Raw genomic sequence first — 25,926 nt, 5'->3', positions numbered from 1 at the left:
ACTGCCAGAGCAGCTGTTGGGAGGTTCTGCTGATGACGTGCAACAGCCTGTAACCTGCACTGCCACCCTGCAGAGGTGAAACCATGAGGATTACAGAGGACCGCTGTGTTCTGTCTGGAGGAAAAATACTAATGAGCTGATGGTGGAAAGAACTTTGAAATGTGTTCTGTTGGAATAGAATAGAATAGAATAGAATAGAATAGAATAGAATCTTTATTGTCACATGATGGAAGTAGTGGATTTAGCTGTAAGGGATTATTTGCTCTTGGCAGTTTCAGTTCAATGAAGTTTAGTCTGCAAACCGTCCAATGCAAGAAAACATCTTGTGAACACTTTAGAAGAATTGTAACTAATGTTCTCTTAAAGGATAAGTTCACTTCAGAATTCAAATTTCCTGATAATTTTCTCACCCCAAGATGTTTATGTCTTTCTTTCCTCAGTCAAAAAGAAAATAAGGTTTTTGAGAAAAACATTCCAGGATTTTTCTCCATATAGTGGACTTCAGTGGGGTACAATGGGTTGAAGGTCCAAATTGCAGTTTCAATTTAGCTTCAAAGGACTCTACACGATCCCAGACGAGGAATGAGGGTCTTCTAGCCAAATGATCAGTCATTTTCTAAAAAAAAAAAAAAAAAAAAAAAAAATTAAAATGTATATACTTTTTAACCACAAAGATCATCTTGCACTGCTCTACGATGCACCACGCATTACGTAATCACGCTGGAAAGGTCACACGTGAGGTAGGCGGAAGTACCTCAGTAGTGTGAAAAACTCCATCTCATTTTCTCCTCCAACTTCAAAATCATCCGACATCGTTGTTTTACCTTTTTTTGTAAAGGGCATTTGACTTAGTCTTTCCGCGTTCGGTTTGTAAACACTTGCTCGGTACTTCCGCCTACTTCACGTGTGACCTTTCCAACATGATTGCGTAATGTGTGGCGCATCACAGAGCTAGTGCAAGATGAGCATTTGTGGTTAAAAAGTATATCATTTTTATTGTTTTTAGAAAATGACTAACTTTTCCCTAGATAAGACCCTTATTCCTCATCTGGGATCGTGTAGAGCCCTTTGAAGCTGCATTGAAACTGCAATTTGGACCTTCAACCCATTGTAACCCACTGAAGTCCACTATATTGAGAAAAATCCTGGAATGTTTCCATCAAAAACCATAATTTCTTTTTGACTGAAGAAAGAAAGACATAAACATCTTGGATGACATTTGGATTGAATTTTCAGGACATTTTAATTCCGAAGTGAACTAATCCTTTAAGCCTTTTATTGTCACGAACTGTTTCGAGACACAGGTTTAGGATCTAAACGCAGCTTTTATTGGGGAAATCCAGAATCGTAATCCAAATAACAGGCGAGGGTCAGTGTTGCCAACTACTTTCAATTGAAAGTAGCTAAAACTGGTAGATAAATGTCACTAAATTACATCATCATGGCAAATTCATTGATCTATATAAATATGAATATAGATCAGTGGGCACAATAAGAATCTGGATAAGGTTTGTCCAAGAAGTTGCTAGATTTGTCCCTAAACTTTTGAAAAAAAGTCTCAAAAGGGGCGGCGAAGTCACTAATCTAGTGACAAAATCGCTAAATTGGCAACACTGGTGAGGGTCAAAACCACTGGGCAAACAATGACACAGGCAAATCCAGGGAGACAAGCAGAAGATCAAAACCATGAGACGGAAAACCAGAAATAACACTCAGAAATGCAGTGTGACACATACAAGACTTCGCAAAGAGTGACTGAGTTAACCAGGTTTAGGTTACATCCACACAAAGCCAGAGCTTTCCCTATCCGATCTTTATTTTCCTCATCTCAAGAAATATCTGCGTACACACGAAACTACTGAAACCGACTCAAAACGATGTAGTATACATGCCAGATCAGTATGTGGCGCTGTAATTCTGCAATAGAGATACACTAAAAACAAAGAATAAGACTTGGAGCATGCACAGAAACCTTGCGCGCCCGTATACAAACTTCAGCAAAGCTTAGAAATAAAGCTTTATTTTAGTAAAGCTAATAGGCTCAGTAGCTTCTGCAGCACGAACACAAGCATGTAGTCTGCTATTGTTGTTGTTGTTGCTGTTTTGTGCTGTTAGCGGTGTCTGACTAGGGTCCACACGTGTGGTGATGACAAAATTGTTTCACAAAATATACGGATTGGCTGTACACATGAAAATGCAAGGGCGTCGTTTTCAGATTTATTCACTCTGGGACCCGGTTTCAAAAAATAGCGGTTTCACCTTCTGAAAACGCCGGATCCATCTGGACGAAACGCCTATACGATACAAAATTTTTGCGTATACAGCTAAATGTGTCTCCGTGTGGACGGGCCCTTATATAGACAGCATTAACAAGGGTAAATGAGAAACAGCTGAAACTAATCAGGGATAATGAGTCCGGGCAAAGAATTATGGGATATGTAGTTCATGGTGGAAAGACAATGTTATGGGGAGAAGTGCCCTCTGGTGGATATCCTGGGCACTCCAGCTGGTGATTGTAACATTTATAAAGTAATCATGTTTTGTTTTTTGCACTGTACATTAATATAGTAATAAATGGCATGAAACCTTATAGGTCCTATATTTATATATTTAGACTAACATTCTTTTTTTTTTTTTTAAAGAAATGAATTATTTTATTTAGAATAATGTGTTAAATTGATCAAAACTTCCTATTCATCAAAGAATCCTGAAACAAATCACAGTTTCCACAAATATATTGATTTTTCAACATTGATAAAAATCAGAAATGTTTCTTGAGCAGCAAATCAGCATATTTGAATGATTTCTGAAGGATCATGTGACACTGAAGACTGGAGTAATGATGCTGAAAATTCAAAGCTCTTTTAAATTGTAATTATATTTCACAATATTACTGTTTTTCTGTATTTGTTATCAAATAAATACAGCTTTTGTCAGCAGAAGAGACTTCTTTCAAAAACATTAAAAATTTTACAGACCTAAACGTTTGAACAGTGTTGCTATATCTGAATGAACGTAAGCAGTTGATCTACTGAGCTTTATATAGTTTCTTGTTGTCATTAATATGTGTTTTTAGGGGGTCACATATTCATATTATTAAGTTATCTGTTCTTGCATTACAGACTATAAGGGGCCGTTCACACAGAACGCGTTTTTCTATTCCAATGCGCTACTTTCCCATTGTTTTTCTATATAAACACACGCTTGACGGACGTGCATGACCGTTACGCTCGCGTCTCGCGTCTTTGCAGTGCCATGAGCGCCGCGTTTTTAAGACGCCAGCGCCGCTCATCAATGTCAGTTCCAAAACAGTGGACCAATCAGAAGAACTCGGAGGCGGGGCAAGCGTTGCAAGCTTCTGTTTACAGTGGCAAGTTGGCATGTCAACTGTTTTATTTGACGGCAACATGGCGGAGGAGGCGCTCATTATTATCTTATTTCCTTTTTTTCCATGTCAAAACTCATATCTATCAATTCTGCTGTTTGCCTATTTCTATTATTTCCGTTATTGTCGTTATTGCATCACGTCTCAAAAGAGCCCCTACATTTACATGTAGCTACAGGCTACATTTTCCCTGGCACTAAACAGTGCCTGTGTTTGTCTGATGCTGCCATAGCAACAGTGTGTTCATACTCCACACCTGAGTGACATTTCACTGATTTAAAGCAGCAAATTGGCACAGATTTTGTCGTGAGAACTATTAGATAAGTTAGACATAATCTAACATAAAATTAGCCTAGCGTGAAAAGTAGTTCGTTTTAAAGGGTTAGTTCACCCAAAAATGAAATTTCTGTCATTAATTACTCACCCTCATGTCGTTCCAAACCCATAAGACCTTCATTCATCTTCAGAACACAAATTAAGATATTTTTGATGAAATCTGAGGGTATCTGATCCACACATTGGCAGCAACAACACTGAAGTCTTTAGTACCTTTTTGGACCTCAAATGTAGCACAGTTGCTGCCTATGTGTGGATCAGATACCCTCGGATTTCATCAGGTTTGGAACGACATGAGGGTGAGTACTTAATGACAGAAATTTCATTTTTGGGTGAGCTAATTTAAATGCATCAAATGTCTTCTTTAGATACACAGACTGAAATAACTGCTTTAGTCAGTCTCAAAAATTCAGAAAATTAATAAATAAAACAGCTCATGTTTGGTTTAACCTCCATCGTTGTCAATCACTATTTTCTGAATCACCCTTTCACAGATCATTTGTAGAAAATTAATGAATAAATAAACTGTTTAAGTGTTTAAATGATGGCCTATTTAAATATGACAGAAACATTTTTGTTTGTTTGTTTGTTTTTTCTTTTTCTTTGTTCTGTCCCCGACTTGAGCTGTCCCCGGAAATGTCCCCGTTTTATAGCTCGTTCAAAACAACTCGTATATACAGGTGCTGGTCATATAATTAGAATATCGTGAAAAAGTTCATTTTTTTATTGTAAATTATTTTAAAAAATGAAACTTTCATATATTCTAGATTCCCTACATGTAAAGTAAAACATTTCAAAAGTTTTTTTTTTTAATTTGTTGATTAGAGCGTACAGCTAATGAAAATCCAAAATCCAGTATCTCAAAATATTAGAATATTTACATTTGAGTTTCATTAAATGACCATCCCTACAGTATAAATTCCGGGTATCTTTTGTTCTTTGAAACCACACTAATGGGGAAGACTGCTGACTTCGCAATGGTCCAGGAGACAATCATTGACACCCTCCACAAAGAGAGTAAGTCACAGAAGGTCATTACTGAATGGGGTGGCTGTTTACAGAGTGTATATCAAAGCATATTAAATGCAAAGTTGACTGGAAGGAAGAAATTGGGTAGGCAAAGGTGCACAAGCAACAGGGATGACCGGAAGCTTGAGAATACTGTCAAGTAAAGCCAATTCAAACACTTGGGAGAGCTTCACAATGAGTAGAATGAAGCCGGAGTCAGCGCATCAAGAGTCACCACACTCAGACATCTTCAGGAAAAGGACTACCAAGCCACTTCTGAACCAGAGACAACGTCAGAAGCATCTTACCTGGGCTAAGGAGAAAAAGAACTGGACAGTGAACAGTGGTCGAAAGTCCTCTTTTCAAATAAAAGTAAATTTTGCATTTCATGTTGAAATCATGGTCCCAGAGTCTGAAGGAAGACTGGAGAGGCACAGAATCCAAGCTGCTTGAAGTCTAGTGTGAAGTTTCTGAAGTCAATAATGATTTGGGGGGGCCGTGACGTCTGCTGGTGTTGGTCCATTGTGTTTTATCAAGTGCAAAGTCAATGCAGCCATCTTCCAGGAGATTTTGGAGCACTTTATGCTTCCATCTGCTGACAAGCTTTATGGAGATGCTGATTTCCTTTTCCAGCAGGACTTTAGCACCTGCCCACAGTGCAAAAACCACTTCCAAGTGGTTTGCTGACCATGATATTACTGTGCTTTATTGGCCAGCCAACATGCCTGACCTGAATCTATGGGATATTTTCAAGAGAAAGATGAGAAACAGTCGATCCAACAATATACAGATGATCTGAAGGCTCAATAGTGCCTCAGCAGTGCCACAGGCTGATCACTTCCATGCCACACTTCACTGATGCAGTAATTTGTGCTAGGAGCAAGTCATTTGCTGTAATATGTGCTGCCGATCAAGTATTGAGTGCATAAAAGAACATACTTTAAAGAACTTGAACTTTTCTGTTTTGCAAATCCATTTTTTGATTGATCTTAGGAAATATTCTAATATTTTGAAATACTGGATTTTGGACTTTCATGAGCTGTACGCTCTAATCATCAAAATTAAAAAAAAAAGTATGAAAGTTTCATTTTTAAAAATAATTTATAATAAAAAAATGAACTTTTTGATGATATTCTAATTATATGACCAGCACCTGTACATTGCAAAAAGAAAGACGAGCATACAGCAGCCTGCTGGAGAAATTGTGTAGTGATCATGTTCGCCAACAGAGGGGGCTGTGCAGCTACACTTGGTCGCGCGCGCGCCGCTACTTCATGAAGAACGTAATCTGGATCTGGATCTGGACCGGAGCAAAGCGCCATTATCGTCAAATATTAAAATAAACGTCGTTATCGGTCTCGAGGTAGTAACATACTAACTATTCTTGTTAAATTAAAGTAATACTGTTTGTATGTTTTAACAGGGCCTCAACAGGGTGCGAGATTGTTTGGCACAATTTTAAACATCCACAAAAGTTCCGCAGTCACAACGCAGCAATTTCCACACACACGTGGTGAAGGTACACTCAGATATGAATAAATAAAATAAAATAATACATGTACTTTGTGCTTAAAATGAGTCTAAAATGCAAAATAATAGTAAAAAATAGTTAAAACAGTTGTATACAGTAGCTAAAAACAGCTTGTGAAAATTAAAATATTAAATTCAATAATGTTAAAAAATATTTGTTAAATGCCGTTTTATATTTATCTTTTTATATTTATGTTGTTTTATTTTTGTAATGTAATGTGCTTTTGTAAAGTCATACTAATGTTATAACAGGCATATTGTTTTGAACTGCTTTTACAGTGGTTAGGCCTACTATTAATCGTGTAAAAGTTTTTTTTTTGGTGAACTGTATTAAAATCAGAGCAAAAATCCTAATAATAAAACTAAATCATAATTATTAATGTAATAATAGCCTATAAGGAACCCACAACAATTAAAAACAAAACCATTCAAAAATGTATTGTCCCTGTTTTTTAATAAATAGATAATAACAAATTAGATTTTGGTGATATTTTGACCACTCAAATAGGAAATGTCCCCAGTTTCCATTTCAGAAATCTGGTCACCTTACTGTATGATCTATCTATCGAATCATGTGAAAGTCACTGTGTATTTAGCACACGTGATGTGATGTGTGAGGTGCGGCAGGCTCTAGGACCTGCGCGAAACCCGCCGAAGATCCGCTCGATCAGCGCAGCTCTAGTCTGGAGAGGCTGTTCACTGCGCACGGCTTCATCATCATCCTCATCATCACCGACAACACATCACACGGAGCGGGTCGCCAAGCGCTCGGAGCCGCTCATGATGCGCAGGATTCGGGCCAACGCCATTCTCATCCTCACCGTGGCCTGGATCCTCGGCACCTTCTATTACCTGTGGCAGGACAGCAAACCATCCTCTTCTTCCTCCTCCTCCTCCTCCTCCTCGGGCTCCCAGCTGAAGAACCACGGGCAGAAATCCTCCTTCGGGAGGCTGGAGGAGCGCACTCTTCCTCTGATCGTGAGTAATGATGATGATGATGATGATGTGCTGTATGCTGATCACTGCTGCTCGTGACTGATGGTGTTTACTGCACATTTCACATCTTTGCTGTAATGCACGCGTTTATGTATGTTGACATGCAGCAGCTTTCACTGCTGATATATATGGAGCCAGTGTGTGTGTGTGTGTGTGTGGATCTCAAGGTGATGTCAGGTGCATGTAAGAGGCTTTTCCTTAAGCCAGCTGCAGGTGTGTGTGTGTGTGTGTGTGTGTGTGTTTTGCAGATCCATGTGCTGCCTTTGTTAGGATTTAACCTACTATGCAGGCTAGCAATAACACCATGTCATTTATTAGTAATCCAACAGGAATGTAATTTGACATTCGTTATGGATTCATATTTGGATTTGCATTGCAATTTGGAACTAGCTCTAGCCCTAATTAGAATTTTATTATACACTCTTAAAAATAAAGGTTCTTTATGGTCATTGATGGTTCTATGAAGAACCTTTAAGATCCATGGAATCTTTCAAATGCACAAAAGGTTCTTTGTAATCAAAAAAGGTTATTAAAGTGTTCTTCACACTAAGAAAAAAAAAATGTTCTTTTAAGAAGTGTTCTCTGAAAGGCTCTTCAGTGGCACAGAAATGGTTCCTCTATGGCATCGTTTTGGAACCTTTATTTTTAAAGAGTGATTCCAATATTCCAAATATGTGATATTTTAGAATATATAATAGTACTGTAATTGTAGTTCTGGGGGGAAGTGTTAAAACTTAAATTTAAAGAAAATATAGGATTTTAAAACTTGTTTTTTAATATTTTGAAACCTGACTGATCAAACAAGCGGTGTTGATATTGTTGTGAAAGCTTCTGCTTCTGATATATTCATTTTCAATCTCAGATTCATAGTGACATGAAGTGAGAATGACAAAACAATGATGATTCAGTCAAATGATGTGGGGTTTTAGATATTGACAGGCGATCTGAGTCATCTGTACTCCAGGACAGCTGTTTGCTGTTTGTTTTGCTCTTCTCACAGTTTGACGCCACATTCATCAGCTCGAGGGCAAACGCTCAGATTTGACTTCTCAGTATCTGCTGTCTTCCAGAAAGAATGCGTGATTTGATTAGAATGATCACTGAATTAAGGATTTAATCACATCTAATCTTTAAATTGTTTAATGAACAATCATTTGCATGGATGTGAAAAATGCAGATGCTTTAAACAAGATCAGAGAATCCTGCATCCCTGAACTGTGTCCTGTAGCTCCATGGCAACAGAGCATCACATGTGTGACGCCGGCCATGAATGTTGAGTGTCATGAAAAAACAGATATATATGTGTTTATCTGCACAAATACCTGGAAATGCTGATGGTAAAATGAGATCTCTGTTAAAACCTTTTATCCAAGGGCCTTGGTGATTATGATCTACACGAGATTTTCTCTGGAAAATATGATACATTTATCTTAATACTGAATTTGACCAGTGGTTTCATAATAATTACAGACAATTCTTCGATAATATTCAGTTTAATTGCTCTATACTCTCTATATATTAAAGATCAGTACACAAAACTAATATTCACTGAGTGGGATGGCCAGTATAATGCTGATATAATTACAGCAACTGTGACTACACATATGTGCTGAAATTTAATGAAAATGTTTTCATACAATATTTACTAACACACACAGACACACAGACACAAACACACACACACACACACACACACATATATATATATATGGCATCTTTTTGGATAGTCAAACCAAAATGTATTCAGACACCTTAAACATTTCATTCATTAATACAGTTTATTCACTATAGTTTAAAAAAAATGGTAATAAAATAAGACAAGATCTCAGAGTTAAACTGTGTCAGAAAAAAACAATCTTAATTATGTCAGATAACACTTAAGCAAAACATAGTCAGGTCAAAGTGTCTGAATAATTTTTGGTTTTCAGTTTTACTGGTAGTCCACTGTATGAAGAATTGTTGGGTATAATATGTCACAGTTTACTTTATTTTGCTATCCTCACTGACATAAATGAACTATAGCGTCCTGCACCCACTAGTAAAAATATATCAAAAATATCAAAAATGTCTGAATAATTTTTGGTTTGACTATATATATATATATATATATATATAAAACAATTCACCTATTTTTTAAAGTAATCATGTTTAACAGCAGAATTTGTGGTGAAAAACGACATAGCCTTGATGCTGTAAAGAAAATTCCACCAATCAGAGAGTTGCCACAAGCAAAAACTTGGAAAAATAGCTCTAACCCCACCCACTCCCATGAAGCACTGCGAATGACATAATCAAGTCGATCTCTACGCTCTCAAAATACTTAAATATATATATATATATATATATATATATTTATATACATACCCACTTTGGTGGGTTGAATTTTATATATAATATGTACATTTTTCAATTGTGGACATAATAAACTAAGTGCAATGCAGTGTTGTCAAAAATATCAAATTTTCGATACATAACGATACTGAAATATCTGAGACGCTTCCAATACTCATTTTCCACAGAATAGATACACGATACTAGCTGTTCTTTCTCTCTCTCTCATTTCTCCGACAGTGAGTTGACACACAAACCCGCCTCCCCTCACTCACTTGTTTCATTATGTGAATGAATGTTGTTGGTGTTACAGGGCTTGAATTTCAGCTTGGGTTTGCGCAGATTGCGTATTATTTTTCTCATTCCCACAGATTTTATGCGCACACCCAAAATGCATGCACATAAAGTCGCCTCTCAATACTAAATTGAGTTATTTTTTTGCTGCTAACTGCACTTAAACAGACAAACAAATACAAAGTAATGTCAAAATGCCGGTCCTGGCCAGTACTCATGTAAACACAGTCAGTTATGTTTTAAGTGAACATAAACAGTTGAGAAAGAAAACGCATGTGTAACAGTATAATGGATCCGTGCGTCAGGTCTTAAAGTGACAGCAGCCTAATATACCTGCTGACAAAGATAATAGATAATATAAAAAATATCTATATGGCAGTTTGTATACATATAATCAACATTTTTAAATTAGTAGTTTTTAATACAATTATGCTGTTCCCAATGCTTCATGGGATTGTAGTTCTTTCCCTCACTAAAGCTGTTAAGCACACAGTCTTGTACCTTTGTCTTTTTGTCTGATTTTCAAACACTTGTTTTGCTTCAAATCAAAGTTTGTAATGTTGTGATTTTCCTAACACTTTAACAAAGACTTTTTTGAAATCCCTATGGGAGAAATGAATGAAAAACAAACTTCTGGAACCAACGGCGCTAATGCACTCTATTCTTTGTAATTCTTTGTAAATGTTTGTGGAATTCACTAGCAATTATTTCTACACCAATTATTTTTTCAGTCTATGCTATTGGTAGATTTTATATACAGACTCTAGTGCAGATAATTTTAAAAATATTTATCAGCCTGGCTATTATTACTCGACTCATAAAGACATGAGTCTATTACTAATAACAATTCACCAGCGGTGGCCTTGTCCTCATAATACCCCATTAGCTGAGCGCTGTGAAGTGACAGTAATTCTCTACTTTACCTAGAGTAATCCCGTTCTCCATTAGCCTGCTTTGATATCTGATCTACCCTGTATTTGTGCCTCTGCCTATAAAATAAGATGAAATGATTGTGCTCTGACTCTGCCTTTTTACTCTGTTAATGACAGAAGTGCATTCACAAGTCCTGAAAGAAAGGATATCCTATATGCATGGAGATCAGTTGGGTGCTTTATCACAGTTATAAGCTGTAATTCAAGCTGATTTTATATGGATAGTGTCTCCAGAGCATTGTTGCACAACGCATTTATTTATTTGTCCTGAGCCAATAGCAGATCCTCCCTTTGCTGAGGCCTTTTTGCAGTGCATCAGTCTCAGCTAATATTTCTTTATGAGGGGAACAAATGCTGAAGTATCAGTGCAGGCATCTGTCTCATGTTCACTTTAGGAAGAGTAACAGATGCACTTCCCATTCCACAGTCAATTTATTAGATGTGCCTTTTATGCAAAGCGGATCGTTTGTTGCAGTGAGCAATATTTGCTTTCGCAAACTTTTCCCAGCATCATTTGCATGTTACTCCCAAGCACAAACTGATTATATTAGTGCAGTTCTGCTAATGACCTGGTTTGATTTTGTTGTACTTGTCCATTTGATGCATCATGTAAATAGCCAAACAGCTTGGACACAAACAACACAAACCAGATGTCTCATATCAGGGCTGTTACTCGACTAAAGGGGTTGATCAGTGAGTGTTATGCAATAAAGCAATACAATAAAGCAAATCAGGGAGCATATTAACTCCTCTGTACAAATGACCTACGAAGTTACAGTAAGCTTTCAGTAACACCGCAAGATGCTCTTTTGGACTGTTCTAAAAAGAAAAAACAAAAAGCTGAAAAACAAAAGCAAATATTCTATAATAAATATTATAATAATAATAATAATAATAATAATACATTGTGCATTTAAAATTTTCACTCAAATGTTATAATAATATAATTTGTAATTTAAAAAAACTTAATGAATAGATATCGCCATACTTCTGTTGATTACATTAAGAATTGCATTTTTACATATTTTTTGTTTAAAAGTTTTCTGAAATGTAATGTTTAAATATGCAAAATATACATTATCTAATTAAATATGCACCAATTTGCACAAATTTCCAGAGCATTGGATAAAGCCAGGTTCAGAATTCTTGTTTAATATTGTTGACATATTAAAGTTAGAGGGGATTTTGGATATCTCTATTTACCACTTCATAAATGTCTTGTTTTAGGAATAAAATGTGTATGCAAGTGCTACTTAAAAGGAGATTTCTGACTGAAAAAAAATCATTTTGTGAAAACAGCCTTTGAAGATATGCGTTGTAATTGAAATCTACATATGTAAATAGATAAAGTGCGATAAAATAAACACTTAAAGAGGACCTATCATGCTCCTTTTCACAAGATCTAAAATAAGTCTCTGGTGTCCCCAGAATGTGTCTGTGAAGTTTCAGCTCAAAATACCCCACAGATCATTTATTATAGCATGTCAAATTTCCCCTTATTTGGGTGCGAGCAAAAACTGTTTTTGTGTGTGTCACTTTAAATGCAAATGAGCTGCTGCTCCCGGCCCCCTTTCTAGAAGAGTGCAGAGCTTTAACAGCTCGCACTTCGGATACTCAACAACAAAAAAGCGGGAGAATCTCACGCAGACAAAATGAGGATTGTCAGTAACGGTGTTCAGCCTTACATTGTTCAAACCGGAGTCAGACACTGATGGAGAGACTCAGGAAGAAGTTACAACTTTTAGAATGAAACTGGACATTTCTAAATGGTTAGTGGATAAATTTTTTCGGACAGAAACGCTCCTTTTTTAGCAATCGAGCTTGCCAGGGTCTACTTGCAGACTATCCAAGCTAACGAAACTCTAAATAGTGTTCTGTGCTCGTCTGTGCAGCCAACGACAGAACAGTTAGCATGCTTTGCTCAAACTTTTGCGATGGTGTTAGAACTGGTACACGTTGACGCTTGCGAAAACAAAATGACGCCGTTGTGGGTGGAAATGTGCAAATTAAGGGGAGGTAATATTATAATAAGATGCCCTTCCTACGTCACTAGGGGAGCGAAATCAGAGCGGCTCGTTTTTTCACATGCTTGCAGAGAAAGTCTTGCCAAAACAAAGTTACTGGGTTGTCCTTTTTCACATTTTCTGGGTTGGTAGATGCACCTGGGACCTGATTATAGCACTTAAATGCAGAAACAATGATAAAAAGCAGAAATAGCTCAAAAAGTCCAGAATCTCCAAATTGACCAGGGCATGAAAAACAAGAATTTTGCCTGTAGTGTCTTGGCTTTTTTACTAGTGATCTTGTAATTTTTATGTTACCGAATGATTATTCATGTACCATGGCATTTAAACTATACTTCAAGGTATTTCAAAGAAAGTTATTTATCTGACATATCACCTCTGAACTCAATGCACAAAAAACAGACTGTCAGCAGGGTTTATCTGTGTTTACTTTGGTTTTGTTCATGTTTTAGTTCACTTTCCTTGGTTTTTATTTGTTTCTATGGTTATTCATTGTGTGATTAGTGTTTGTTAGTTGGTTCTGAGTATATAAGCCCTGTGTTTTGTTCTGTTCATTGTCTGTTCTCACCACGTTTATGTTGTTTGTTCTGTTTATGTTCTTTGTCTAGAGTGTTTTGTTTTGAGTTTTGTTAAATGAATCTTTGCTGCATTTAGATCCATTCTCATCACCGACTGTGACACAGTAGACCAAATGTTCCAGAAAAATGTTCTGCAGTAGTTCCTGTGCATCTTACTTGAATCTTACCTAAAAAGTGTGTGCGTTCAAGCTGTGGTGATATGGCTGTTACACTGCAGATGCGTTCTGTCATAGCCAGTGGCATATGCATCTCATTAGCTCTGATCAGGCCTGCTGATGAGAATGAGGACACATCTACAGCAACCTGCAGGTTTATAGCAGAGAATATCTGTAAGATGATGTTGTTTCACTTGACTTTCACACCTGAGGCATGTGAACAACTTCAGTAAAGGAAAACAAAGCACACGTGACTCAACAAAAATGAAATTCTACACAATAACATTGAATGTCTGCAGCATGTATGGAGAAAAAAATGTTTTAGCTTATTGGCATGTGACTTCATTGTATCTGTTGTTGGGATGCATGATTTAGGGGAAAAAATCTAATTACATTTTTTCTGATACAAAATGCGATTAATGATTTTGTGATTATATATTATTATGGCTACAAATAAAGTATTAATAATAAAAGTATTATTATTTATTGCTAAAAAAATGAAATAAAAAATGAGTATTTAAGAAAAATAATATAATAATAATTCTATTTAATATTACTTTCTATTACAATAATAATATTTATTAATTTCTTTATTTTCAAACGTTAAACCATCAAAACTTTTATCTGGATGGAAGACCACAGGGAGGCCAAAATCCTGTAATTATATATCAATATGGCTATAAAATAATAATAATTAATCTGTGGTAAAAAATAAATGAAATTGCAGCTTAAGTGGAAACTTTAACACCATTAAAGACAAAACAATTTAGCTTCTACCTAGACAAATTATGCAACAGCCAGTGCTAAATCTCACACAACACGCGCACTAGGTTCATCCATCAAACTGCAATAAATACTGTGTATAAATCTGCAATAAATCTGTGTAAGATGCTAAAATATGATACGAAATGTGATTCTGTATTATAGAGGACGGTTGGCAGATCTAAACTAACAGTGCCTGTTCACAGTGATTATAGTCACAGCAGCTTTATAAACAGGTTTGAACAAACCAGGTCTTTGGACCTCTGAGTGCATCCATAAGCATCTGCTGCTCTTACTGAAAGTGTTTATGGAACGTAGATAGAGGGATTTTCACCTCTATTTTCACTTTCTTCAGAAATAGAAGGTGAGGTCGCTCTGGGCTAAGCCTCTCTCGACAGCGCATGAACGCTTCCACACCATATCTCAGTCTCACAGCTTGATTCTGTTCTTCTTTTAACTCCATTTTTCTGCATTTCTAAGTGTTGAGCATGGTTGATCTTAAGGCAAGACAGTAGAGGCAAACACATTGGTTTTCATGCACTGGTCAATTTTGGGCTATTTTGCTTCCATAAATGGTCTTCTTTCAGGCTAGTGGCAAAAAATACATATTTTTTTCAGCACTAGTTACTTGATCTAAGAATTTGTTTTTTTACAATGCACTGCAAAACAAAAGTTTTGTGGTTAAGGTCCATTTCGCCTCTTCCCTGCATGAATAATGAATATGGTTGCATGTTTGGCAATGTTCTAGTTTTATTTACATTTTTTGCTCTTGATTTTGTTGTCACATTCAGTAACTTATTGTGCTGTAATGTCATGATGTGTTTGCTCCTCTATTCAAAATAATCTGTTCTTCTGCTCAGTTGATTGTTGATTCACGTATTCAGTGTTGAGGTCTGTGTGTGGAATTTTAATCTATTTTGTTTTGTCTCATGAGTATCATGTGATGAATGCCCATGTGATTTACCTCTATAGTTTAAAAAGCAAACAAAAAGCCACACTGCAAAAATTGATTTCTTATTCAAATTCCTTGCCTTGTTTTTCAGTAAAAATATCTTAACCTTCTTTAATCAAGATAGATTTACTAGAGATGCAAAATGACATTAGATATTTGTCACGTTGGTTTAGGCATACAGAGCAGGGAAAGGTAGATCTTCATATCAGCCTTTTAACTTTCGCAGGATTGCAGGAGTACAAAAATGTAACAAAACTAAACTCAGGGCTTAAATACACAAGACAACAACAAACTCAACCAGAAACAGGTTGACATACTCGTGCAACATAATCAAAAATTATCCCCGTTCACTCGGATCCTCGAAAACGACAAAGAATGCTGCATTATCATGCCAGGCCAGTAGTTGGCGATGTCACTTTGTAAAGAAACACTACACGCCTATAAACTGAACACGTAATACGCACATGCATGACGTCACCGTTTTCACAAAATTGTGTTTTTGTTGTTTACATGGAGATTGTTGGTATTGTTTTCAGAAACTTGCACTTTGAAACCCATTTTCAAAAATTTGTGTTTTCAGGCCCCCAAAACGCCGTTGTCGTGTAATTAAACGGCCAAAACGTCTAAAAAGTTTTACGTATTTAGTCAAAATCATTGTTGCGTTAAACGGCCCTTGAGTCCATAAAACAGAACATAAACCTGACAATTTTAAGTCTTGCTTTCTGAAAAATATATTAAAATGAAGTGAGATTATGCTTAAAAATAATCTTGTTTTCCCTTTGAATTAAGTTGATTTATTTATTTTTTACCCCACTGACAGGTATTTTTTTTCTTGTTTTAAGCATAATCTTACTACATTTTGATACATTGTTCAGTAAACAAGAGTTAATATCTCATGTCAATTTGCTTCTCAAGTGAATGTATCTTGATTTAAGAATGTTTAGATATTCTTACTGGAATACAAATCAAAAATACCAAGTGAGGAAATATGTGTTTTTTTGTACTGCGTATAAATGTTTTTACTTGGTCAAAATAGGCCATTGTTACCATAATAGCAACCTGAGATTTTCAATTCAGTCGAGACATTTACTTACAATAATTCAACTAAAAAAAAACTGTTGACTTTATTTTTACAGTGTAGGGTTTTAGGGGTTTGTTCAAATCCCTAACACTAAGTTTGAGCTATAGCAGCAGTGATGCTTGCCTAATAAAACGCTAATAACACTAAGCCAGCATGTGTAATTGTCTGTCTGTCTGTCTGTCAGGTGACTCATGCACCAAAGGTCGAGCAGCAGGGTCAGCTCTTGGGCTTGTTTGATGAAAAGGCTTTTCTATCCAGTAAGCAGCTGAAAGCAGGTGAGGATCCCTACAGAGAACATGCGTTCAACCTGCAGGAGAGCGACCGACTGGGGAGCGAACGCGCCATCAGAGACACACGCCACTATCGGTAATATGTTCATTTGTTAAATATTTTGGCTATTTTAACCCTTCTGTTATGTTTAAAGACTGGGCACAACTTTTGTGGTGGTCAAATAAACCCACATTTGTTTTTATGCAATGTGCTAAAAATCGACACTATGAAAAACACATATATATACAGTGCCCTCCACTAATATTGGCACCCTTGGTAAATATGAGCAAAAGCAGCTGTGAAAATAAATCTGCATTGTTAATCCTTTTGATCTTTCATTCAAAAAATTCACAAAATTCTAACCTTTCATTTAAGTAAAACAATTGAAAATGGGGGAAAAAAGCCCATTATGAAATAACTGTTTTTCTCTCGTTCATGTTGGCCACAATTATTGGCACCCAATTATTGCAACCTCCTTTTGCCAAGATAATTGCTCTGAGTCTTCGTCTATAATGCCTGATGAGTTTGGAGAACACCTGACAAGAGATCAGAGACCATTCCTTCATACAGAATCTCTCCAGATCCTTCAGATTCCCAGCTCCATGTTGGTGCTACTTCTCTTCAGTTCACTCCACTCATTTTCTTTAGGGTTCAGGTCAGGGGACTGGGACGGCCATGGCAGAAGCTTCATTTTTTGCTCAGTGACACATTTTTGTGTTGGTTTTGATGTTTGTTTTGGATCATTGTCCTGATGGATGATCCAACCACGGCCCATTATAAGATTTCTAGCAGAAGCGGTCAGGTTTTGATTTTTATCTGTTAGTATTTGATAGAATCCATGATACCATGTATCTGAACAAGATGTCCAGGACCTCCAGCAGAAAAATAGGTCCACAACATTAAAGATCCAGCAGTATATTTAACCGTGGGCATTTTTATGCATGTGTGCACTAAACCCATCTGGTGGGTTTGCTGCCAAAAAGCTTTTTTTTTAGTTTCATCTGACCATAGAAGCCGGTCCTGTTTGAAGTTCCAGTCTTGTCTGACAACTGAATATGCTGGAGTTTGTTTTTGAATGAGCGAGGAGGATTTTTCTTGAAACCCTCCCAAACAACTTTTGGTGATGTAGGTGCTGTTTGGTAATTTTTTTTAGGCTTTCTGACCCAAGAGACTCAACTAATTTCTACAGTTCTCCAGCTGTGATCCTTGGAGAGTCTTTGGCCACTCAAACTTTAAGCGCATTAGGACGATTTAGATACACGTCCTCTTCCAGGCAGATTTGTAACATCTTTAGTTGATTGGAACTTCTTAATTATTGCCCTGATAGTGGAAATGGGGATTTTCAATGCTTTAGCTATTTTCTTACAGCCACTTTCTATTTTATGAAGCTCAACAATATTTTGCTGCACATCAGAACTATATTCTTTGGTTTTACTCATTATGATGAATGATTAAGGGGAATTCGGCCTTTGTGTTTCCTCATGTTTATACTCCTGTGAAACAGGAAGTCATGACTGGACAATTTTATGCTCCTAGTCACCCTGGTGTGCTAAAAATGTAAATATGGATGGGAATATTCTTCAGAGATATTTTACTCATAAGAATTTCTAGGGGTGCCATTAATTGTGGCCAACATGTATTGGAGAAAAACATTTATTTCATAATGTGAGTTTCCCCCCCACTTTCAATTATGTTACCTAAATGAAAGGTTAGAATTTTGTGAATTTTTTTAATAAAAGATCAAAAGGATAAACCATGCAGATTTATTTTCACAGCCGCCTTTGCTCACATTTACTAAGGATGCCAATATTTGCGGAGGACATTGTATGTATATATATATTCTTTGCTGTTTTTCAGAGTGTTGAGTTTTGCCATTTTTTGACCCCTAACACAATTGTAGTCACCAAAATTTGTACAGCCTTTCCAAAGCACATCTATGTGTCGAAACTTTGCTTGTTAGCATTTAGCATTCAGCTACCAATAGACCTTAGTCAGGTTGGAAGCCATATTGAATTTTAAAGGGGGCCTATTATGCAAAATTCACTTTTGTTTGGACATAAATGTGTGTTGGCAGTGTGTGTACACAACCACCCTATAATGATAAAAATCCAACCACTCCTTTTTTTTAATCCCCATAAATCATAAGCAGTGTCTCAGAACAAGCCGTTTGCAGGTTCCTGTCAATGTGACGTCACATTAGCCACAGGCCCCGCCCATGAATGCTGACAGACACTGCCGTTTTAACATAGAACCGCCCTGAGCGAGTTCACAGTGAGTTGTACAGTCTGTCATTGCTGCACTGACGAGAATGTCTCCCAAGCGTTTTAGGTGTTCTGTAGCTGGATGGATTAATCCACATAGCTCTCTCCATTTACTCCCTAAATCTGAGCCGCTGAAGACGAGGTGGAGTAATTTTGTTTTCGAAGAAAATGCTCCCTCAACTCTACCGAAATTCGTTTGTCTGCGGTAATCATTTCACACCGGACTTTGTGACCAAAGGTCAATACAAAGGGACAACACAAAACAGGTTGTGCTAAAAATTTGTTACTCAAGGATAGATCAGTACAAACTGTTAATTATAACCGTAATTAAACTAAACTATACCTGTTCTATCTCCATGCAGCATATATTCACAGTTTCTGACATTATAGTGCGTCGTGACTGACTCCTGACACCAGAGAATGAGCTCTTGAAGCTCCGCCCTCTTAGGCAGAGTGCAGCAGCTCATTTACATTTAAAGGGCCCACACTGAAACGGCACGTTTTTGCTCACCCCCAAAAAGTAGCAATTTTAACATGCTATAAAAAATTATCTGTGGGGTATTTTCAGCTAAAACTTCACATACACACTCTGGGGACATCAGAGACTTATTTTACATCTTGTAAAATGGGGCATAATAGGTCTCCTTTAATTCAGGTGAAAAGGAGGCTGTGAGGGATAGACATATAGTCTTTACAATGGCACTGTACAAAGGTCCTAGATCACATAATTTTTACAAATCACATCACTAAAAATGTTTTATGGAGTTTTTGTATACTAATAGTTTCTTTTTTCCGGAAAGACGTTTTGTCAGCTGAACAATCGGTAGGTTGTTAAACAATAGCGCCCTACCCTAAGGCAAAGTCCCTTTCAAGGAAAGTCTGTTCACTCGGTGGCCATATTTGCAACGTCTCCGGGCAGCTATTTCGGGCATCCAAGTCCTATCTATTTGATTGAGGGAATCCTGAAATCTCAATAACTGCTTGGCGAACTCACAATTAAATAACATATTTCAAATCAGCAACAAAATCTGACATGAACCGTCACATAAATGTTGTTCCTTATGCTCAAATAGCATTAAAAAAACGTATTTTTCAGGCTAGACGAGCCAATGTGCATGTGCAGTCCTAAGCGCGAGTCTCAGTTTTCTATGGGAACCGGAGCTTCTAACGGCAGCTGCAGTGACGCAATGACTTTATCAATCAGCGATTGGCTTGTTTACTTAGAAGGCGGGACGTATTCCCACATATTGTGCTTTGCAGTTTCCCCCATTCATTAGTAATAGGAATGAACAGTCTTTCTATACCTATAGTATTTGCCTAAGGTCTATGTAGTGTAGTACTCTCAACTGTTTAACATATTTGACTATGTTTAAATCCACTCTTTATGGCATTTTCTGTGGTGATCTACTGTATATTTAGTATTGTTCTAACATAGTGTGCACAGCCATGACAATGAAACCCCTGATCCTCCCCCTGTGTGTGTTTGCTGCATTCACAGATGTGCCTCTATGACCTTTGACCCTGACCTGCCGCCCACCAGCATCATCATCACTTTTCACAATGAGGCGCGCTCCACCCTGCTGCGCACTATTAAAAGGTAACAACCTACACTGCATCGAACACACACAGAGTTTCTAGAGCTGTCCCAGACACACTGACATTCAGCTTTACAGCAGTGCTTACATAAATGAAGAGAATCCAGCATTGATCCTTCTGTTACCATTGAATAACCTGCACTTGTTACCTTAAAGTGCTATTTCTACCTGATTTAACCCAGAAAAATTTTATTTATTGGAATGAATTAATGTATTTAGGTAAATTCAGTGATGTTAAATAATATCTTTGACTTAAATTTTTTTGCTGAAATTCCTACATTGGCTTCCAATTCACTACAGAATCGATTTTAAAGTTTTATTGTTGGTTTTTAAATCCTTAAATGGAGCAGCTCCTGTATACATCACCGATTTATTATCCACACACAATCCTGGAAGGTCTCTTAGGTCATCCAACCAGAGACTGTTAAATGTTCCTCGGGATAGATTGAAACTGAGAGGAGACCGTGCTTTTGCTGTTTCTGCACCGAAACCTTGGAACAGCCTACCTGTTTCCATTAGAACTACCTCTACACTGCACGGTTTTAAAACAAAACTCAAAACTTAACTTTTTTCGTTGGCTTTTAATTATAGCTGATCTGTGCTGTGTCTGGTCTGGTCTGTTCTGTGTTGAAATTAACGTTGTACATGGTGCTAAATGTTGATAATACTTGATATAATGTACAGCACCTTGGTCAACAATTGTAGTTTTTAAAACAGGTCATGCAAAGGCATGAAAGGGTTAAAATCCTTTTCTGTAGAATTTGCGAGTGATGCTGCCACTGTGCTGAGGTGTTGTGTGTTGAGGGTGGTTTCCAGGGTATTGCTATGCGATTGCAAAAATCCCTTGGGAAAATGAAGTGCACTAAATTTTCCCATGTGCACATGTAGTGTACTTAAAATCTTAAAAGTATATTTAAAAAAAATGTACTTGCAGATAATATAATAATGAAATAAAAAGGCCACTTAAGTGAACTTAAAGAGAGCACACTTTAATGACTTTCTTAACTTTTGAAAAGTGCTCTTTGCAATAATGTCAAATTAAAATTTTTACTTTAAAGTACATTTTAAATCGAAGTTCATTTATTTTGAGCCTATTCTAAATGTACTATATTAAAATTACATCATTACAAATATATAATTAGAAATATATATTTAAATACATGACATACAAGTTTCGATAGAAATAGCATTAAAGTCTTCTAGATTACCACAAATGCTTGTCCTACATTCGGCAGTAAGCTTTAACCATATTTTAAAGGCAATAGAAATAATTATGAAAGTACTTATAAAGATGACCTACTTAAGTGGGTCAAAAAGCACTCTAAAGTTCAACTAATTGCCTTTAAAATAAATTTAAACTATAATACATTTTCATTTAATTGTAATTAAGTGCCTGAAAATATTACATTCAGTAGACTTTTTTCAAAAAAAAAAAAAACTGCACTTCTTCTTTACAAGGGGTGGTCTAAGGCATGTTGCTATGCGATCACCATGGTTTTATAGGCAGCTGTTAGGGTGTTTAGGGCAGTTACTAGGTGGTTGTTTATTGGTGCAAATAGTAAAAAGAGCCCAACCACAAAAATTGTAATTTAGGTGCTTTAAGAATTAACAGCACACCTGTAAAATTTAAAAAGTTAGTTCACCCAAAAATGAAAATGATCACATGATTTACTCACCCTCAAGCTATCCTAGGTGTATATGACTTTCTTCTTTCAAACGAACACGATCGGAAGTTATATTAAAAAATATCATGGCTCTTCCAAGCTTTATAATTGGAGTGAACAGTAACTGAGATTTTGAAGCCCAAAAAGCACATCCATCAATCATAAAATTAATCCACACGGCTCCGGGGGGTTAATAAAGTCCTTCTGAAGTGAAGCGATGCATTTTTGTAATAAAAGTATCCATATTTATAACTTTATAAACTAGAATCACTGGTTTCCTTGCCGTCTGCAAGTCCGGCGGAAGAGTGAACTTTGACCCGACGCATGATGTATTGACGAATGTGGAAGCACAGAGGATAGAGCAAAACAAAACACTTGTCACAAATTAGAAGTCTAAAACAAGAATTTTTAAAGAGAAATGTCAGAGGAGCTTGAGTTTGTTGCTCCGCCCTGACTCGAGGCCCTTTGCTGATCCTGTTCCCCCTTCTTCACCCCATAGTTTCCTGTCAGTCTCTACTGTTCTGTCTGATAAAGCACGAAAAAGGCAAAAAAAAAATAAAAATAGAACTTGACTTGTGTATGGCCGTTGCTGGAATCCAGTGATTATACTTCATAATTATGGATATTTTTCTCACAAAAAATGTATTAACCCCATGGAACCATATGGATTTCTTATATGATGGATGGATGCACTTTTTTGGGCTTCAAAATCTAGGGCACCATTCACTCCCATTATAAAGCTTGGAAGAGCCAGGATATTTTTTAATATAACTCTGATTGTTTCTAACTGAAAGAAGATAGTCATATACACCTAGGATGGCTTGAGGGTGAGTAAATTATGGGATAATTTTCATTTCTGGGTGAACTAACCCTTAAAGGAATCATTAATGTCTGTAGAAACAGTGCAGGCAATTCACACACTGAAGTTTAATACTTAGGATTAGATATAACACATTATCCTTTTTATATGGTATTTATCTTGTTCATTTATTATCTTGTTCCTTTTGTTTCAGTGTACTAATGAGAAGCCCACCTCATTTGATACAGGAGATTATTCTCGTGGACGACTTTAGCGCCGACCGTAAGTAGAGCTTCATTTCATTGCAACACAAGAGCACAGAAACACACACAAACACACACACACACACATATGAAAGCTCTGAATGATGACAAAGGGTTTCCTGTATTTGTGTGTGCTCATATTTGACCTTTGAGGACACATTAGCTGTGGAGTTCTTTATAAATATTGCTCATTCTCTGTACATCAGTAAGCCAAGACTGAACCCGGCCCTGCTGTTGTCATGGTGAGGAAACAAACGGCACAATCAGAATTGTGGTTCTGTTGTGATTAATGTTGTGGAGCGTTAAAGAGAGACATGAATTTGGCAAATGTGATTTTTCCCTTTACAGAGATCATGTGTTGAGCTTATGCAGTGCTTTACGCTCTCTTGTCCTTGGCATGGGAACAACAAGCACCCCACAAAACACACACACACACACACACACACACACACACACATGTAGAGATGCAAGCTGATCAGATAAGACTGCACTACTGATTGCTTCAAGGGTTCAAGTCTGATGAATTACAGGTTAAATTCTGGTTAGATTTGCCTATCTAGAGCAGTCTTTATAGTAAAGTAAAGTATAGTAAAGTAAGGTAAAGAAGTAAGTTAAAGAAGTAAGTATAGTAAAGAGGTGGGCTTTAGGGTATGGACAAGTAAAGTCCCAATAAGGCAGAATCCATTTATGATTGTAATAAATCTAACCATATACAGTAAATACACTGCAAAAAACTGACTGGTCATACTTTATATTACATATAAGTATATAAGTATTATAATAAGTACAGTGTACATAGTGTACAATGTAATTCAATGTGCAATGTACTAGAAGTTGTGTGTTTTATTTCAAAGCATGTTAAACTAACACTGGAAGTTTGTTTAGAAGTTTGCAGGCTGATTTTTGCTGAGTTCATGGCATTGTATCTAATTTTTTGAGTTTTGCAAGAACCACTAGTAGTCAGGCTCAAATATTCAGTATCTTGAATTGTATATTCGACTTTGTTATCAGAGTCTGTGAAGTATTTGGTGCTCCGTACATCTGGATGGAGAAGCGCAGCTCTGAGTTTATCCGGGGTTGTTGGCAGAGCAGAAAGCTCCGCAATAATTTAAATGAGCTTTCAGTTTGTTGCTGAATAAACTACAATATACACCAGGATTTATGAGTGATATGTTTAATTTTTAGACCAGATTGTAGATCTGAATGATTTAGTTACTGATGAAAAAATGACCTGGCACAAAAGAAAAGGTAATAAAAACATGTTAATTACCCTTGTTCATTTTTGGTCATGTTTGTCATAAAACATTATTTGGTATTTTATACAACTTGAAATTTTAACATTGGCAGTTTATGATATTTAACGCATCAATTCTGGGATTCCCAAACTTTTTTGTCAGCCGAACCCCTTTGATCTTAAATAAATACTTGCAGTACCTATTAAGATTAAATATTTTGAGTAAATACAGTCAAACCAAAAATTATTCAGACATTTTTGATATTTTTGGTATATTTTTACTAGTGGGTGCAGGACACTATAGTTCATTTATGTCAGTGAGGATAGAAAAATAAAGTAAACTGTGACATATTATACCCAAAAATTCTTCATAGGGTGGACTACCAGTAAAATTGATAAAAATTTGGAACCAAAAATTATTCAGACACTTTGACCTGACCGTGTTTTGCTAAGTGTTATCTGACATAATTAAGATTAATTTTTTCACAGTTTAACTCTGAGATCTTGTCATATTTTATTACCGTTTTTTTAAACTGTAGTGAATAAACTAATAATGAATGAAATGTTCAAGGTGTCTGAATAAATTTTCATTTGACTGTAAGTCAATATTTTAATAATTTACACAATCACATATTCACTTTACCATACACTGTAAAAATGCTGGGTTAAAAATAACCCATTTTGGGTCATTTTGGCAACCCAGTGCTGGATCAATATAAATAAGTTAAATATTTGACCTAACATGCTGGGCTGTTTTATTTAACTCAATTATTGTTTAAAAATGACCATACTGCTGGGTTCGAATTAACCCAAAATGGGTTGGAAATTAAAATAACACATAGAATGACTACAGTAACAACACAGGCAACAGTAATAATCAAAAGGTGAACATTTATTAAGCAAGAACACCCAGAAATTGACAAACATAGGCAAACATGAAATCATAAATGTGTATGAGAGAAAGTTCAGAAAAGCATGGCAACTCAATAGTTTACAATACAGCTTGGACTGTTCAATGATATTGCTTAATTTCATTAAACTAATGCTTAAGAACAAATTTGACCAGTTATTTCTTTTTTCTCCTGCCAGTGAACACACTACTAACTACGTGCGTTTCTCAGGCTGAGTGCTGCCAAGAAACACAGACAAACTGAAAGCCTGTAATAAATATTGAAAGTTGGGAATGAACTCTGTATTATAGTGAATCAACAGGATTTTACCCTCTCCATTTAAAGCATTTTTATTCACTCCTCTCAAGCGCCATTCCTTCTTGTTCAGTTCTCGGTCACTGCTCGAGTGAGCTGGTTGTGTGAGAAAACACTTAGACAAAAACCTCCAGTTTTAAAAGAACACGCTCCTTGCTGCAGGGATATCCTCTCTGCTTAAATTAGTTTTCTTCTATTTTCCACAAAATATTTCTGTCATAAGTGCCGCAAGCACAGATAAACGAAGTGGTATCAGCACACAGAGAACAGT

General features: G+C 36.4%; 1 protein-coding gene across 1 annotated transcript in view; it reads left to right on the top strand.

Moving 5' to 3' along the window:
- Positions 1-6,903: 6,903 nt before the first annotated feature.
- galnt16 (UDP-N-acetyl-alpha-D-galactosamine:polypeptide N-acetylgalactosaminyltransferase 16) overlaps positions 6,904-25,926 on the top strand; it is a 56,689-nt gene continuing 37,666 nt past the window's right edge. Inside the window, exons 1-4 of the mRNA XM_051868870.1 lie at positions 6,904-7,237; positions 16,549-16,730; positions 20,394-20,492; positions 23,168-23,235. Of these exons, the coding sequence (XP_051724830.1) occupies positions 7,040-7,237; positions 16,549-16,730; positions 20,394-20,492; positions 23,168-23,235 (547 nt within the window). The 5' untranslated portion in view covers positions 6,904-7,039. The remainder of the gene's footprint in view (positions 7,238-16,548; positions 16,731-20,393; positions 20,493-23,167; positions 23,236-25,926) is intronic.

Source organism: Ctenopharyngodon idella, chromosome 17, assembly GCF_019924925.1.
Source record: "Ctenopharyngodon idella isolate HZGC_01 chromosome 17, HZGC01, whole genome shotgun sequence".
NCBI lineage: Eukaryota > Metazoa > Chordata > Actinopteri > Cypriniformes > Xenocyprididae > Ctenopharyngodon > Ctenopharyngodon idella.
Note: the sequence above shows the minus strand (reverse complement) of the source record. Positions and strands in the feature narration are given on the sequence as shown.